At 39.5% G+C, this 18319-nt stretch overlaps 1 protein-coding gene across 2 annotated transcripts in view; it reads left to right on the forward strand.

Moving 5' to 3' along the window:
* Positions 1-18319, forward strand: part of LOC119649167 (transcription factor AP-2-epsilon) — a 361599-nt gene that overhangs the window by 88912 nt on the left and 254368 nt on the right. The window contains exon 1 of one of the 2 annotated variants that reach the window (XM_038051192.1): positions 15259-16390. The exons of the other annotated variant lie outside the window; for it this stretch is intronic. Coding sequence (XP_037907120.1) covers positions 16334-16390 — 57 coding nt within the window. The 5' untranslated portion in view covers positions 15259-16333. Of the gene's footprint in view, positions 1-15258; positions 16391-18319 lie in introns of those variants that run through there. 2 annotated transcript variants of the gene reach the window in all.

The following is an 18319-nucleotide window of genomic DNA, read 5'->3' on the forward strand; positions in this document are numbered from 1 at the left end:
CGTCTTGTTCCGCTTCCATGACTAGCGCAAAACCAAATTCTCTCGTGTCACGGCATACAATGCACTGAACTTCTCAGGATTTCGTTCGGTATCGGAGTGCAAGCACGTCACGTCCGCCATCATTTGCAGCGGGCAGTTGAGTCTTTAATCTTTTTCGTTTATCGATCTCCTTCCACGATTCTACAGTCAGCCTGATCTTATGACACGCCCCCCCCCCCCCTCCGACGTCCTTTGGGGCACCCGAAAAAAGAGCATTTTTGATGGTGAGCTACTCACTCTTCATTTACGTTCTCAGGCGGGTTACTCAGTATTTCTGCCGTTTGTTCAGCAAGATAGTTCTTTAATTATGAAGCGATAGCTGCAGCATAAAAGCAGTTGATACCAACTATTATTTTGTAATTTGTGGCAATATGATGCCTCATCCACGTCAGATTTTTCAAAGACACGGCTCCCACCCTTCCTTAGCATCAGCTGAAAAATAAAGGAGACTTCAGGGAGCGGGAAATTTTTCAATTTCTCATGGGTGTCGGATAATTCTGCCCTCTTAGTCGACCTTGGCCAGCTCAAATGATCCCCCTATTCCACAATCCATTTAGTGAATACAAATAGCGCCCAAAATGGGGCGGGAACCTAACTTTCGTTAGGTCCAGGGTCCAACATTCGTTTGGTTTGAAATAGGTGAAGTTCACTTTTCAAATTTCACTCAATCCTTCTAGCCTAGAGTTTTCCTTCCCATTCCTTTATTATCGTACCTCAAGAGCTTGCTGACTCTTGTTTTCTCCTTGGGACTTATCGTTTTGAAGGTCATGGCTGTCAGCTACGAGGCCTTCCTGGTATAAGTTGAAAGCTATTGCTGTCCTCCGAGCTTGTAAGGAGTGTCTTTCCCTACCTTTATGTGAAAGAAGAAGAATTTTCTGGTACAATTATCTAAAAAGTTTCGTATTCCTGTTTGTTCACCGTGATGAAGGGGGCAATGAATCTTTGATAAATTAAATAATAAAACTTACTTCAACCCTTTACTCATATAAGTTTTGAAACTCTAGTACAAAATTTTCCAAATCAAATTCATAATTTTTCAAACGAATTCCAGACCTTTTCAAATTAATTACAAGTTTTTCCAAGCTAATTTTAGAATTTTCAGTCCCAATTCAAACTTTTCCATTCAGAAGTCAGGGGCACTCAGTGAGGATGGAGGTAGGATTATTTGAAAAAAAATCTGAGCTGCTCTCAATTTTCTATAATTATTTGCTTTAGTGAAACATTCTATTAGGTCTGTGAATCTAACGGTACAATAGCGTCCTCCAGGACGCTATTAGCTATTTCATACAGCACTTATCGGATTCAATTTTGAAATAGGAACCGCTTTCTTAACCCTAGTTTAATTTAGTAACTTTTAGTGAAAAGACAATTTCGACAGAAAATAATGTAATGAAAGCAGTTGAGATGACTCCCGACTTCTTACTTGCTCCACGAGGGAGGCTTAAAGTAATTAGCAACGCCACAATTTAATTTCCTTTATTTTCGGAATACGTATTTCGGCAGCCACTTGCTGCCTTGGTCAGCGAAACAATCCCAGATATATCCTTAATATAATGATCTTAATGACTAGGCCTTTATTAGCATATTCCCTTTGTGGTATCAGTGAATACAGACATGAGTACGGGTAACCCATATTTGCGTTCAACCAGTGCTCTTTTCCAATGAAAAAACTCTCGTAAGGGTCCAATTTGTTGTGATTGACCTCTTTCAGCACCGTTGACATCTCCATTTTATGGTCATGTTCCTCAACATGCCGTCCGACTGCAGCATTTATATGTGTTCTCCTGCCCCGTTTTATTAGCTCAGCTACTTTTAAATGTTCCTTGTCCGCCGTCTGGTTTGCCCTACGTATGTGTCAGGGCAATCTTCACAAGACATCTTGTAATGCCGCTTTTTTCCTCTTCCTTCTTCGGGTCTTTTTCATTGCCTAACTGCACTTTGAGCATCTGAATCTTGCTTGATCCTTCTGTTCCGATGCATTCTTTGGCCAAGATTCGTCGCAAAGCTGGGAATATTTTCGTTGAGTATGTTATGCTAGGTCATTTTGTATCGATCTTCCTCCTTTCATGTTCGAACAAAGTTGTTAGGCGATTTCGTTCCTTCGTACCTTGCATCTTCCTAATTAAGCCCTGGGTTAGAGTTGGCCGATATCTATTTTTTGTGGCTGTATGCACAATGTATGACTTTTCTTTTTCAAACTTCCCTTTAGTAAGAGTATAGACAAAAGTTTGGACCACCATGGAAGGCAGCCACTTTATGCTGGTGTGAGTGGTTAAACGTCCTGACGATGGTACGTTGTGTACTTGATGGCTTCCTTTATATGTCGAATTCGAAGCCATTATTCCTCTTTAGTGTTTTTATGTCGAGGAAGAGAATGCTAGCGTTTGATTCCTCTTTCATCGTGAATTTTATATTAGGGTGCCACTTGTTGATTTGGTCAAGTATAACTTCCTTTTCCCCTTTTTCAATGGCCAGAATGTCATCCACATACCGTAACCAAACTCTGGGTTTGGTCATCTGTCGTTCATTTTCTTTTCTGACAATTAATAGCAGTGATAATTACCCATTGCTGTCCTTTTGGTTGTCTTATAAAACATATCTTTAAAAGTAAAATAATTTCCTGACATACATTTCGCCGCTAGTTTGGTATAGATTTTGGCCTTTCTTTTACCCTCCGGGGTACTATCGTGCTATTCGATCCATCTTCTAGCTTTCGTAGGGCTTCTTTCACCGGAATGCTAGGGCATAGTGCATTTACATTGCATAGACCAAGATTCCATCGTCCTCTATACGGCACTCCTTCAATTTCTCCACGACTTCTGCTGGGTTTCTTACTGTTATGGTGTTCTAAATACTTCCCATTTTCTGGATTGTTAAAAAATTATAATTCCAGGCAAGTGTCTGGAAGGAATTGCCACCGCCAGATAACTATAAAATATAATGGGAAACTTTGAAGTTGCTTGATTTTATAAGTAAGACTCATGGACTCAATTGTATTGTGCTGTTTTCTGAATCTGGATTGTCGATCAGGTTGCTGTCTTCTAGGATTGGTAATGGCTTCTTGAGTGGAAGTTTTCGAATACTTTTGCCATTTTGGAAAGAAGGCTTATCGGTCCATATGATTTAATTTGAGTGGCAAAATTTTCAAGTTTCGGCTTCGTTGTTATAATTGATTTGAAAAGGTTCCGATCCTCGAGATTACATTGAAAAATAACACAGGAGTTAGGAGGATTTTACTGGCAGCTGTTTTAACATGAAACAAGTCGTAAATCGGAAGCCGGGGACTTAAGGATCCCCCCCCCCCCCTAAGTGAGAAGTGAAACAATTTCATTTAGGGCGTATATGAGCCAAGCTGTTCCAAACTTCGTGCCATGTGGTATAACCTTTTCTGAAAAAAGAGCGTTTTAAAAAGTGACTAAATCATACCCTGAAACTTTTCTAGGGTTGACTTTTTCCTTAGTGATACTTTAAACTTCTTTCAAGGATATTTGCCGGTAGTTCAAGTTGCTGCCAATTGGGCATCTAGTAGGAAGTTCAAATAGCTTTGGGTGATGGATTGATTTCAATACTTCTTCCAGGTGAGCTGCGAATGATTTGGTTTTGCCTCATTAGTTTTAATACAGTTCCCTCTGATAGTTCTTAAGAAAGACTATCTCAACATTGGTCTATTATACTGCTAGCTGCCTTCAACTATAATACATTTAACCACTAGACGGAGTAGTAGATACTCCGCCAAAAAATATTGTTGCCTCTTGATCTTCAAAAAGTGCCGAGTCAAGGGGAGAGTAGGGTTTTCACTTTTTTTTTATTTTCTTTTCTTAGCTTAAATAATACATAATATCTGAAGAATGTTGTGTGTAAATTTCAAGTCGATCGGAGCAAAATTGACGAATTTGTGAATATTTTTATACCTGTCAGATTTTTCCACATACCTACCTGACTTGAGCGCGCTATTGTTAATGCTATCAGGTAGGTATGACAAAAAGTTGCAGCTGCTAGTATACTGTATTCGTTCAAATGTACGTATAGTACTCTTCACAAGGATATTTTCATCATCATCATCATCATCATCAATGACGCAACAACCGGCCTGCCTTAATAAGGAACTCCAGACATCCCGGTTTTGCGCCGAGGTCCACCAATTCGATATCCCTAAAAGCCGTCTGGCGTCCTGACCTACGCCGTCGCTCCATCTTAGGCAGGGTCTGCTTTGTCTGTATCGCTCATAGATTTCGTCATTATGTAGGCTACGGAATCGTCCATCCTCATGTAGAAGGCCAAAAATTCTTCGGAAGATTCTTCTCTCGAACGCGCCCAAGAGTTCGCAATTCTTCTTGCTAAGAACCCAAGCCTCCGAGGAATACCTCAGCATCACGGGTCACTTTCTCAAGGTCAGGTTAAAGAGGACGCATAGTTGGGCATCCCCTTGTCGTAGATCGTTGTTGATGTCAAATGATCTTGAGAGTGATCCTGTGCTTTTATCTGGCCTCTGGTCAGGGTTAGCCTAGTCAGTCTTATCAAATTCTCTCATTGCCGTATACCGTTTTATCCTGGCTATGCTATCATAGGCGGCTTTAAAATCGATGAATAGATGGTGCAACTGTAGTCCATATTCCAACAGTTTTCCCATCGCTTGCCGCACAGAGAAAATCTGACCTGTTGCTGATTTGCCTGGAGTGAAGCCTCTTTGGTATGGGCCAATGATGTTCTGGGCGTATGGGGCTATCCGGCCTAGCAATATAGCGGAGAATATTTTATAGATGGTACGCAGCAACGTGATACTTTTATAATTGCTGCACTGTGCGAGACAGATAATGCCTCGTTGCCAATCGTCAGGTATATCCTCCATATTTAACTAATTCGGCTGTAATTCCATCGGCTCCTGGCGACTTATGACTTTTAAGCCGATGAATTGCACGGACTGTTTCTCCTACACTTGGTGGTGGCAGTATTTGTCCGTCGTCTTCAGTTGGCGGGACCTCCAACTCGCCGATGTTCTGCTTGTTGAGTAGCTCATCAAGTACTCAACTCTCCAAGGATATTTTTGATGCCATTAAGCCCATCTATGAAGATCTGAGCAAAGATGCCCTCCAGAAGCAATGTGTCGGAGACTTTACGCAGAACAGCAATGAGAGTTTGAACCAACTTATTTGGAAAATCTCACCAAGACACTTGGGTGGAGCCTCTGTCATCGTTGAGTTTGCAGCTTATGTGGCAGCCTGAAGGTGCTTTTGCTTATCTAACATTCATGCAGGACATGGGAATCAGTAGTGGACCAAACGCTCATGAGTATGCGCGATAGATAGAACTCACTTATGAACATTTACATTTTTTAGTGTTCAAAACTTTAAACCTTTTGTTGCCACAACTCACATTTTCAAAGTCGGTGCCCCGCATAACTTCAAAACTACTACACCGATCGCTTTGAAATTTTGAGCAAAAGTTTTGTACATAATTAACGAGGTAACGCTGGAGACAAATTTGTTCATATTTTCCAATTTTCAACAACAAATTAACCGATTTTTTCGAATTTTTTCCTTCAAAGTGTTACCAAAAAGTGAGAAATTTTGAATTTTTTGAAGTACCCAATGCCTGCCTCAAACTCTACAGAAAAACAAAAATCATCTTACTTCCTATGTAGACAAAAGCGAATCATTTAAAAGGATTACGAAATTATTGGTCTCATATTAACAATAAGACGAACAATGTTCCATAAAACTTGCGCTAAGAATGAACGAAACCGAGTACTGGACAATCCCTTCCTTAGAGCGATTAATTGCTATCATTATCAGTCACCCCACATTGGGCGCCATTTATATTAAACCGCACGAAACGAGAAAATCTGCATGATTCAAAACTTTCGCTGAAATTTGCAACTCAGACGATTCATTCCACGACTTCCGCCACTTTATTGAAAATCTTTGAATTTTGGCCAATTTTATTAGGTATCCATTTTAAAATCTTTAGTTCTATCTTATGCGCCCCCCTTATGAGAATGTTTCGCGGATTAAATTGCATTTCATTCGCACTATAATTAGTTATAAAACAAACTAAGAACTAAATTTTATTATAATTATTAATCTTTAATATTTTACGAGTATTTTGCCTTTACTTCAGACTCTCAGATTTATGTCAATTGCAGAATTTCGAAAAGATTGCGAAAATTATACCCATTTGCTTCAAGAAATAAACGTTTGTATGTATTAGGCCTCTAATTCTCGTTCATTTATGGTCAATTAATCCTAGTAATGGATCTTGTGTTATTAAAGAAAAGATAAATTAACTCACATAAACTTTTATTGGTGATAATATTTCCAAATAAAAGAGATAAATGATAATTGGATTGATGATGATTGCCGTGATATCACTAATGACAGTATGACCACAACTCTTTAACTTCTTACCTCTTATCCAATGCATTCTCACAGATGCTTTTTATGTGCTTTCACAGAGTTTATAGACATTTTTAACATTTTTGTGCACTTGAAACCAGAGCACCTGAAAGAAACATTAAAATTATAGTGTAATAAATGGAAGAAATCATATCTATTGTAATATTTCTGGTATCTTGCAATTCAAACAGAACTTCTTTTCTTAACTACAAGCAACGATATTCTACACTACGGCAGTAAATATGTATACGATATTATGTGTACATTCAGTTCAACAACAACCAATAGCATCAAAACATTTTACTGGCTCCGGGCTACACCCAATATTACACATTTCTCAGGCTACAGGGAATTCGAAACTCCCGCCACTCATCCCACTACGAACGCAAAAGAATCTGAGATAGTACCAGTAAAAAGATACACAAAGAGCGAAAATGAAGTGGAAAAAACGACTGGAATCAAGAAAAAGACATACAGAAAATATAGTACACGAACAGTATATGTAGAAGGCGTTCGCCACTGTTGTACAAGTACTAGTTTAGTGGAGTTCAGTTCTACTGAAGTGGGTGCATGCGTTCGCAATTGGATGTAAAATAAAATTAGATGGAAACCATCTATCATGTTTCCGAAACGAAATAAGGTTAATTACGAGTATTAATAGTAATTAATAGGACTTAAAATCGCCTTTCTTTACCCATCACGCTCCTGGAAATCATTTATATGGAAAACATTACATCATGAAGCATGTCGCTAATCTACTACCCCTCCCTCCTCTCTATCGAAAGCGTTCTACCTCCTTCCCGTTTGATATTTCTGCTGAATTCCACACATAAAGTCTTTCTTATATTAGCTCCACTTGCTTCTTCCTCTGCAAATCGAGAACCTTCTGACTGTGCAAAATCGAGAGGAAAGTGAAGCCAATAAATACGGTCTGTCGCAGAAGGTTATACATGACATTTCAAAGTGCTGGAGTCAGCACAGACCCCTGAAGTAATCCACCGACTGCTTCAAATCCAGGCAGGCCTACCTTTACGTCATAGATTCAAAATCGTTTTCAATAAGCCTCTATATATACACGCGTACATCCAATCAATCTAACGACATTACAAGTGTCCAGAGCGCTGGATTACTCTATGCCACCTTTACACTTTATACCGGTAAGTACTATCTCTGCTAGTCTAACCAAACCTCAATGGAACCAGTGGTGATTGTGCTACTGCATTACTACAAAATTCGAACGCTTTCTCCAGTACTCCCCTCGGCTCCTCCATAATATAGGTCACCCAACTGGAATCAACTAATTCTAATTCTTCGGGCCGTCCGAAAAAAAATAAAATATTCAGAAACATTTCTTCTTTTTCTTTAGCTTTTGTCTCGTTCACAAGCAGGGTCGGCTCGGCATCATAGGTTGTGCCATTTTCTTCTATCAAAGGCTTGACCTAGATGTAGTTACGAGACTTTCAAGTTCCCATCTAACCTAACAAGTTGCCGTTGTTTCGCCGACCTTTTGGTCGCCTTCCATCGACTTCGATGTTCAGATCATTTTGGCAAGGAATTCTCATTAGCGCGGATTATGTGACCATACCATCGAAAATGCCACTCCTTCAATTTTTCTTCAATCGGTACAATTCCATATCAATCGCGATATCCTCATTTCAGATGTGATGAAGGCGTATTACGCCACCAGTCCGAGGTAACACCTTTGTCTCCATAACCGCGAGGTGACGTTCATTGTCATTTATAATCGGCCAATACTCAGAAACATAGAAGGCAACTGCGCGGACGAATTTGCGTCGATCATAGAGAACACCAGTTGTGGGCCACCACTTCATTCAGGTGGCGCTAATGCTTAAAGCAATTTCATAACCCAGTTCTCCATTGGCTCATGCATTAATTCGAGAAATTTAAATCGTTCAGTTCTAGGCAGGTCACTAATACTGACAGTGATATTACCTGTTTCATCGGGATCGGTCAACAAAAATTCTCTTCATCGATTGCTTTTTTTCCCGAGATCATCTTTCTTATTAAACGCTAGGAAAATATCATCTACATAAAGCAGTGTGTAGGGCGATGGACGTTGCTGGTCCAGTGTAGAGACATCTCGTCATCAAAAACGTTCGAGCTCGATTGTATTTTTTGACATGATGTAACATTCTTCAATGCATTACTTATGAAGGTTAAATAAACGACTGAGCCTATTCTCCCTTACGAAAAATGACGATACGCAAGCGCAACGCCTAGCGATGGAAAAGCTAGCCGCAATATTTGTCCTTCCCATTTGAATTCTTGCTGCTTTACTTTGCAGGCCAAGCATTGAAGTGCCCTGCGATGATAATGAGCGACCACCTGCTTGCATCCAACATCAAGATCAGAACATATTACTATATTTCAGGCATATATAGTAAACTACACTTTACTGTAGATACCTTTGTCATAAATTATTCTGACAATCCATTTAAAGGCTTCTTTTCTTTTAGTGATTTCCGGTAATTATTCATACCGGTATCTCCTCCTGTGTCGTCTTCAACTCGAAAAGGAGCTCTCCTTTCTACCTTTTCACGATCTTTGTAACATAGTCACCCATGTTATCCACTACCCGAACATTTATCAGTTTTCACCTTAGATCTAGATAAAAAAGGAGGCTACTCTCGATAATAATGATATCTGGTTGATTCTCCTTACACTTGGGGGTCAACCTTCAGTTTTGTGCAACTATCAGTTTCTGACTTGTTGGCTTCTGTTGTGGTTCATATTATTGGGTTTCTGCTCTGAACTCCTTGATATTTGAGGCATTGGTTATCTTGTAAACGCCGCTTCTATTAATGTTCTTTGTCATCTTCCATTTCGGATTTCCTTGTGTTGCTTTTGGTGACACCACGCAATTGCCATTATAGTTCACTGTCATATTTGAAGTAATTCTGGCTCCATCTCCGTATGCACTGCATGTAGCGTTATCAACTTCAGTAGCCGAGTAATTATAAATTAGCGTGGAGGATATTGACTGTCAAAAATATCGACTCGAATACTTTAATAGTGGTCCAATTGCTGTGTTATCGTGAACCCCTATGTTAGCCATGATCAAACGACAAAAACTTTGAGGCATAAACTCCCCACGTAAATACTGGAATCATTGCAAAATGGAGCATTATATTAGGTCTCAGTCCGCAATCTACTTGGTGTCGAACCGGACCAATTAGAGAGAACCTTTCTCCCACGTTTTTTTCTGTCGATTGACCCTTCGTTTTGACACAGCACCCAATTTATTCCATCTGAATGTTCATAGTTTTGGGCATTCTGTATGTAAAGCGATTTATTTGGAAAATATGATCTCTTAGAGCACACAGAGACAATTTCGATATATTTTAACTCTACTGACAATAGTGCGATTCTCACTATATTGCCTTATATCGTAGTCTATGTAATACGGCCCGCCCTCCTCTCCAATTTTGTGCTACTAGAATAAACTTGATGCGTACTTAATTGGAAGTACGTCAAAGTGAACATTCCAAAATATAATACACGATGATTAACCTTATTTGAGCAGATATCAGGATGGATGGTATTTTGGCAATCAGAGGTCATCACTTTTTTTGCAGATTTTTGGGGTTAGTAGCTTATGAAAATGGATCTTTTATTGAAAGATCCTCTCTATTCTTGCTCTTCTCATTCAAAATAGGACTACTTCATTGGGCAAAAAAAAATTTACACTCCTGCGAATATGGGGAATCAAAACTTAACATAAGATAATGGCATTCATCATATACTAGAGTGTCCGATTTCTAATATTTCTAACATTTTGTCTCAGCGAAGTCTCCATCAACGTCCACCGAAAGGTAAATGTACTAGTTTATGTAAATTGGGCAGGAAGTATACCTTCATGAAGGTACACTGCCCTTGTTTCACGTACTACCAGATCAAATCATCGTTCAGGGGCCAACTGTGTCCGATATAAATCGAAGGCGCGATGGTTGAGGGGATAAAGCGTCACCCTCCCAATCTCACTGCCCTAGGTTCGGATAGGATAGTGAAACTGAACCACAATCTAGCTGTGTGGATGCGTTTTACTCCACTAAAGAGTGAACAGAAAACACCTGTAAATCGAAGCTGACAACTATCTACCTAAAGGCATCACTATGTTAGAATTGGTCGTAACCTTTCAGCCAGTAAGAGCCCCCCTGCATATGACTTCAGAACGTTCACGTACTGCATCCACAACCAGTAAACCAAAGTGGATGCAACATTCCTTGGTAGCACTACGGAGAGCCTCCGCTCTGACTAATCAGACACGGTTGCTGGCTACCTCTTCTCAGTCTTTGAGCACCAGACGTATGGACAGATAGACACTGATCCAATTTTAATAAGGATTTGTTTTACACAGAAACTTTAAAAGCGATTCTTTAAAGAAGCCTAACTCCCATAAGTGGGATGCGCAGTTTACAGTGCGTTCATAACCGATAGAGCAAATTTCTCGAACACTTTCGATGACCTTGAAAGGAAGCACAGAGAATGTGTTTATCTCGATTTTTTTAAATCATTGTTGTTTCCCCGCATTCATTTATTTCAAATTGTCCATTTTCAGCTGCTCATATATGATAGAATTACAAGAAAATCTTAATTGTTTTTACTCATTTATGTGATTTTGGAATTATGTTTTTATAGTTAGATTGACCGATCCGATGAAAGAAAGTTTACTTTAACGGTCCAGATGGGTTTACCAGTTGTTGGTATGATTTAAAGAAAGAACCGCGCTATTTTGAGATGTTCAATTACGGTGACGGATCTGTTACGATTCGCGTGGCATTTTTAGCGCTCGACAAGTTGATAACGACGGCATTCACCTAGTCCACCGATATCCGAATCAATTCTGAGGGCTACTAACACAACTTGTTGCCGTATTTGAGGCGATCTCGGTCGGCTCAGCTAATTGTTATGCAGGATAACGCAGCAGTTCATATGTCGCGCTCTACGAAAGAATGGCTTGGCGCTAATAAAATGCTTATTCTAGATTGATCTTCACGTTTTCCTGACTTAAACCTAACAGAAAATCTATTGGACATTATAGTTCAGGACAACCGCTATTGTAACAAAATTGAAGTATTGAAAAGGGCAAGCAAGGAAAAAAATGCAGTGATTGTATCATTTATATACGTCAATGCCCCACGTTGGGCGCCAATTGATGCAACATCCGTTAGTAGTTTTGAGTATTCTCAACTTGCAGTGAACTTGACAAAAACCAGGATTTCAATAACATCATAACTCATCCATCGCCTGATGAGAAGGAATTAAAGTTTACTTGAAAGTTCGGGATTGATTCGTGAAATTTTCCGTGGAATAAAGTGCAATATAAATTATAAAATTATCTAAAAATGCATCGATTGCCACAATGTATATTTATTTTGTGAATATCTGCGTGTCTGTTCGTCATTTCCGACGATCAAGCAACAGCCTCGAGATAGAGTAGAATTATACATACCCAAAACGCATTACTGTCTGTGAAATCTACCGGCTTAAAAAAGATAAGCCGCCAGGAGCAGACTCCAGGCAAATTAGCAAAAGGTCAGATTTTCTCTCTGCGAGAAGTGATGGAAAAACTGTTGGAATATGATATCAGTTGCACTATCTTTTCATCGACTTTAAGTCTGCTTATGATAGCATAGCTAGGGTAAAATTGTACGCGGACAGGAGACAATTCGGTATCCCGCCGAAACTAATAACGCTGAGAAGGCTGACTTTCTCCAATGTGCGAGGCCAGATAAAAGCAGCAGGATCACTCTCGAGATCATTCAACATCAACAACGGTCTAAGACAAGGGGATGTCCTATCATGCGTCCTCTTTAACCTGGCCCTCGAGAGAGTGATCCGTGATGCTGAGGTAAATGCAGGAGGTACGATCCTCTTTAAGTCCACTGTCCCCTACTGGCCTATGCTGACGATATCGACATCATGGGAAGAACGACCCGAGACGTACAAACTGCCTTCATCCAGATCGAGCAGGCAACGCTTGGCGCGAGATCTTGGGCTGCACATCAATAAAGGCAAGACGAAATATATGGTGGCAATAACCAAAGAATGAAGGACATCCAATGGCACTGGTCAAACGAGAAGAATAAAGATAGGAGACTACAACTTTGAGACCGTTGATAAGTTCTTCTGCCTATGGTCGAAAATCACAATCGATATCAGCTACGACGATGAAATCCGGGCATCCGGCTGCCAACAGAGCTTACAGCTTACAAAAACTGTTTCGCTCGAAACGTCTCACTATAGGGCTAAAGCTTTTACTGTAGAAAACTATGATCTTGCAGGTCCTTATGTACTCCTCAGAGATTTGGGTTCTTAGCAAAAAAAAAACCTTCGAGAGAAGAATTCTCCGAAGAATTTTTGGCCCCCTACATGAGGATGGACGATTCCGTAGCCTTCATAACAACGAAATCTATGAGCAATACCATGACCTTTTTCGTTGCGGATGAAATCCGGCTCAGCAGATTGCGGTGGCCGAGTCACCTAATACGTACGGACAAGGTGAAAACGTGGAAAAGTCTATAAAGGCAACATCTATGGTAAAAAAAAGAAGAGGGAGACCCTGCCTGAGAAGGAGCGATGGCGTAGGTAAGGACGCCAGACAGCTTTTAGGGATATCGGATTGGTGGACCTCTTTGCAAAACCGGGATGTCTGGAGTTCCTTACTAGGACAGGCATAAATGCCGGTTATTGCGCTGTTGATGATGATAAATGTAAGTAGGATTCTCACCATATTTTCGATTATTATAGTCCATGTAACTTTACGCTGTTAGCATAAACTTGAGGCGCAGTTACTAGAATCCAAATTGTACAATCCAAAATGTAATAAAATACAATAGTTATTTCAATTTAAACAGATTTGAGGACTACTTTGCCAATTGGAGGTCATTATTTTTTTTTGTAGAATTTCGGGGTTGGTAATTTCTAAAAATGGGTCTTTTATTCCATGATCCTAGCAAACAACCGGGCCAGAAGTGGATTTTCGTGAAGGTCCATTTTCAGAGAGCTATCTATGTTCCCGTAATACCAGATGAATTCCCCGTTCGGATACCAATTGTGTCCGGTGCAAATCGGTATTGGCAACTATTTATCCAAAGGCATTACTAGAATTATTTGTAACATTTCAGCTAGTGAGAGTTGCTGCGTAGGACTTACGTTCGCGTACTGCATCCACGGACAAAAGACCAAAGTGAATACAGCATTTCTTGGTACCACGACGGGGAGATTCTCCTCTGACTAACTTGGTATTGACCAATCAGACAGGGTTGCCGTCTACCTCCTCGCAATCTATGAGCACTGATCCGATTTTAACAAGGATTTGATTTACACTAAACTAAAAACTGTCCCTTGAAGAAACGACTTCCTGAACGTTCCAATAACTAAGAGAAGCATTTCACGCACGCAATTCTAGGCAGACCCACGTTGGGCGCCAACAGATAAAACATTAAAATTTCAGTAAATAGCTCTGATAGTCCTCAAATCTACAGTGAACTTAACAAAAAACATAACTATAAGGATTTCAGTAACAGGATCTAGGCATCCATTTCCACTCATCCATCGCCTTACGAGTACGGATTCCACGTTTGTTAAAAATTTAGAATTGACTCGTAAGATTTTCCGTGGAATAAAGTGCAATATAAATTTGAAAAGTATCTAAACATGTATCGATTGACACAATGTGTCCATTCGTAATTCCCGCTAACCAAGCAACAACCAAAACGCATCAAATTTCCACCATATAACAAGTTTACTGTTGAAATCAACTAATTCAGAAGATATTTCCCTAATTTTGTTCCGCAGCGACAAGAAATAAATCAGGAACCCAAAGTGTTCATTCCAGTGATATCCAAAAGAAAAGTTTAACAGACACTGCATCATACCCATCCCTCCTATATTTCTTCATTACCTGCTTCTGAAGTATCTGAACTGTACATCGGTTGGTGCGAGTGTTCATAGTCAAAAATCTGAATTGGAATGGCGGCATAGGGTCAGCTTTCAAAGATATCAGCAGATTGTACATTCACTGCTCGGGGACGATGCATGTTACAGCAGCGACAGTAAATCAGAACCACACCACAGTAGTACGAGTCTCTACGTACTTTACTCCACACGATGGATAGTGCTCCGTATCTATAGATACATGAACCCCATGAACATCTAAACTTTGCAACACGTCCAAAGGGAAGAAAGCCTTCAGCAGAATCCAATTCAAGCTGAATGAACTGTAACTGGATATATACGTGAATGCCTGCCTACTGAACCACTCTTGAGTCGGGATGGGGCAGATGTTGGGTAGCTGTAGCCAAGCACATAGCCTACAGAAAAGATTCATACATATATGCTATAACATGATTGAGGGGTTGGCCTTGCAGCTTGAACTGGGTGTGGCTTGAGCCAGCGAAACCTGTTCCTTCGGTAGGGTGTTCCCTTTGTGTGGTATCTAACACAAACACAACATTATCCATTTAGCTGTGTTGGGTGCACAAATGCCTTCTTGTTGTTGCATGAACATCCCTTCGAACACTGAACATAATGTGAATGGTCGTCGGTGGATTCCCGCTTATAACAGGTTGTATGGATTCTATTTGATATGGGAATGGGAAACACATCATATTACTGCTCTTGTAAGGCGTCGAATACCCTCAAGGTTTTGGTCCCGGGCAGTTAGCATCTGTCTAGTGCGCAGAGTGTATCGTGTGCGCGTGTACTTTTATCTTTTCGCAACATCTCAAGTGTTATTGTATCAGCGAACCTAACCCAAAATCCCAAAAATATATAGCAGAAAAACCAGATATAGTTAACCATAACAAACAATCATCATTGAGATAATATACCCAAAAGACGAAAATATTTTCTTTCAATTATAACTTTACGCTTCTTGTTAAAAAAACCCAAAATTTATTTATACATTTGTAAATGCATACACGCACGTATGTGTGAACAGAAGTAGTAACAAGTGTTGCATGTCATCTGTTGTGGCCATCTTCTCGCGCCGGAAAACATAAACAATTTGGTTTTAAACTTTTCCCGCTTCATTGATTTCCGATTTGGATAACCATCTGTGCTGCTAACAACTTTAGATCTCTCACCTAAACTTGCCAAAAATCTCTGTCTATGCATCTCGCCAAATTGCTTCGTTGGTGCTCTAATGGTTTCAACTAACTGCCTTTCTAATCGAATGGTGGAAACCAATTTATCTTTTATAATTTGTTTGGAGATACAGCGCAACGTTAGTGTTTGCGTAGCCATTTTCGTGCGTGCTTCTAGTTAGTCTGATTCAAGCCAGATATTAGGTCTTGAGTTTTAATGGTGCAGAACATTGTGTGATGAAAAACAATCAAATATAGAGTAGTCTATGGTTTTAGGCGATTTTTGAGAAGCGTCAATGAATGGATGTGCAGAATAAACGCAGTAAAGTACTTGACACAGTTTGAATTCGTCCGTTTACTGTAACAAATTCGACGTTGAATCCAGTGTGTATGCTGTGATGTCTGAATAGAGCATTGCATATCATCAGCATTTATCTAAGCGGTTGCCTTATATTTTGTGCCGAAGTCAACTTCCTAATCCTATTTTATACCATTTACACGTGCTAATAAAAGAAGTATCTTAAGTCAAATAGTTCAAAATTTGTTGTGCCTCAGATTTTCGTGCGACTGTGCAAACTAGACCTTTTGAATGAAATACTTACTCCGTCTGGTGACACAAGTGATTTTATGTCGTGTGTGAAAATTTCAAAACCGTCGGTTTTGTGTACACATATCTCATCCCTCTATGGATTAATTGTGTGTAATTGCCAAGTTCTTTTCCGTGACTAGTTCAAATCCGGCGTCAAAATTTTTTGGGATTACAATTTGTACGCAACAAATCAACAATCACATATGCATATACTACATAGGAGCAATGATCATCAATTTGAAGATCAAAAATTCATGATGGTATGTTTTCTTGTCTTATATACTTACTTTTAGCAAATTGAATATTTTAAGGGTAACAAAGGGTTACATTTAACATCGAATTTGCTTCAATCAATAAATTCTTTTTTTAAACAAGCAAAACTTACAGTTCTATACAGAAGAAAGTCAGAAAGTCTGTAACTGACAACCGAAGGCCACTCCGAGCGGGAAAAGGCTACCTCTAACCCTTGACCTAGACACTGCCTTAAAAAAAATATATTTGGTGAGACCTTGAGTAAAAACGACGGTTTCAACAACAATATGGGCATACTCTTCAGGTGCTACTTCCAGTGGTGTTTGGGGTGATCCTGGCAGTCGCTGATGAATTATGTTTCCCCTACTCTATGTTGCTTGTAGCACTAAACTGCCGGCTTAAGTATGAAAGATTCTCCAATCAAATTTCCGAAATCAGCCATAACTAAACCAGTTCAATTTCATCTGGGTTAAATGACCCAATTCAAGTGGAAGTTACCAGACGTCCAACAGCAATGGCAATGCTCGCAGCATCACTGGAAGATTACACCCGAAGAGTATACCTATGGCGCTATGCGAAACTCCGAAAAATGATGATTCTTTCATTCGTCTCTTTTGCTATTTCATCCTTGATTTTCTCACAGATATTCAGCTCTAAAAGTAGTTTCTAACCAGTATCAATCACCATCAAGTATCAATCCTGAATAAAATCCTATAATGACATAAACCTTAATTTAAGGAACTCTCAATTCCTCACGTTCCACTACTTGTAGACTAATTGTCCAAGTCATAGTTATCTGGAAAACTAACTCAGCAAAAGTTAAAGGGCTAATGTACTACATTCGGTTTCGCATCGTAGTCCTACTCATTTTGAATTTAGCTCCCACAAATAATTTTATTTTTGAATTCAAGACCAGATTCCATCCGCATATAGGAAGTTCCAAATTGATTTCAAATCTTACAAATAATGAATAACAAACATAACTACAAGTCATTGCTAAGGGTTTTCTGTGTTAGCCTTGCAGTGTTTTCTTATTTCTCGTCCTTCTTTTTTTATTTAATTAAGTTAAATTTAATTAGGAGGCCCATGATCATTTTAAATTTAGTGCTTTTCTTTATGTTTTTTAATTGTTGTTTGGGTGGACACCTCTCTTAGGTGCAGGGGATGAATTCTTTGCTCCTGACTTTTTTGTCTGAAAAAGTTCTTTCAGCCATTACGTTGGGGTAACTCTTCAATCTAGCTAAGTATCTACTTCTGGAGCACTCAATTGCTCCATTATTGGTTTAACTTCCAAATCATCCTATGGAGGTTGACGTTATGAAAATATCAAGGAGAAAAGAATCTACATCTACAAAATTTTGAACTGGAATCCTTGAAACAGAGCCCTGTAGTTGACTCCTATTTACCCATGCAGCTTACAATTCAGAGAGAGTGTTGATTTTTTTGGGTGCTATCCCTTGACTTTTGTGTGCCGATTCCCGTTGAGTCTTTTATCAAGGTGTATTCCTAGGAATGTACCGTCATCTGACGGTGGTCTTCTTTTTTATCTTTAGGGTAGGGCAGGGTTGACCTATCCTCATTGTGTGCCCGATTTTGTTCGGTCATGCGTCTGATCCTGGATGGAGTCAAGAGGCTCTCAAACTACCATCTAGCATATTAAGCCAACGTTATTTAAATCGACCTTTTGATCATTTGCCATTGACTTCGATTTACAGATGAATTTTCGCAAGTGAGTTTTCATCAGCGCAAACTACATATTAATCATATCGAATCGCTATTTTTACACAATCAGTGCAACTCCATATCAATCGCGGATGTCCTCATTTCGTGCTATGACACTGGACTAACTCATCATTTTCGTTTCCATTAACGCGAGGCGTCGTTCATTGTCTTTCGAAAGAAATTTTGTATTTGGGACATTTAATTGTTTACTTCAC

This window comes from Hermetia illucens, chromosome 2 (assembly GCF_905115235.1).
Source record: "Hermetia illucens chromosome 2, iHerIll2.2.curated.20191125, whole genome shotgun sequence".
Taxonomy (NCBI): Eukaryota; Metazoa; Arthropoda; class Insecta; order Diptera; family Stratiomyidae; genus Hermetia; species Hermetia illucens.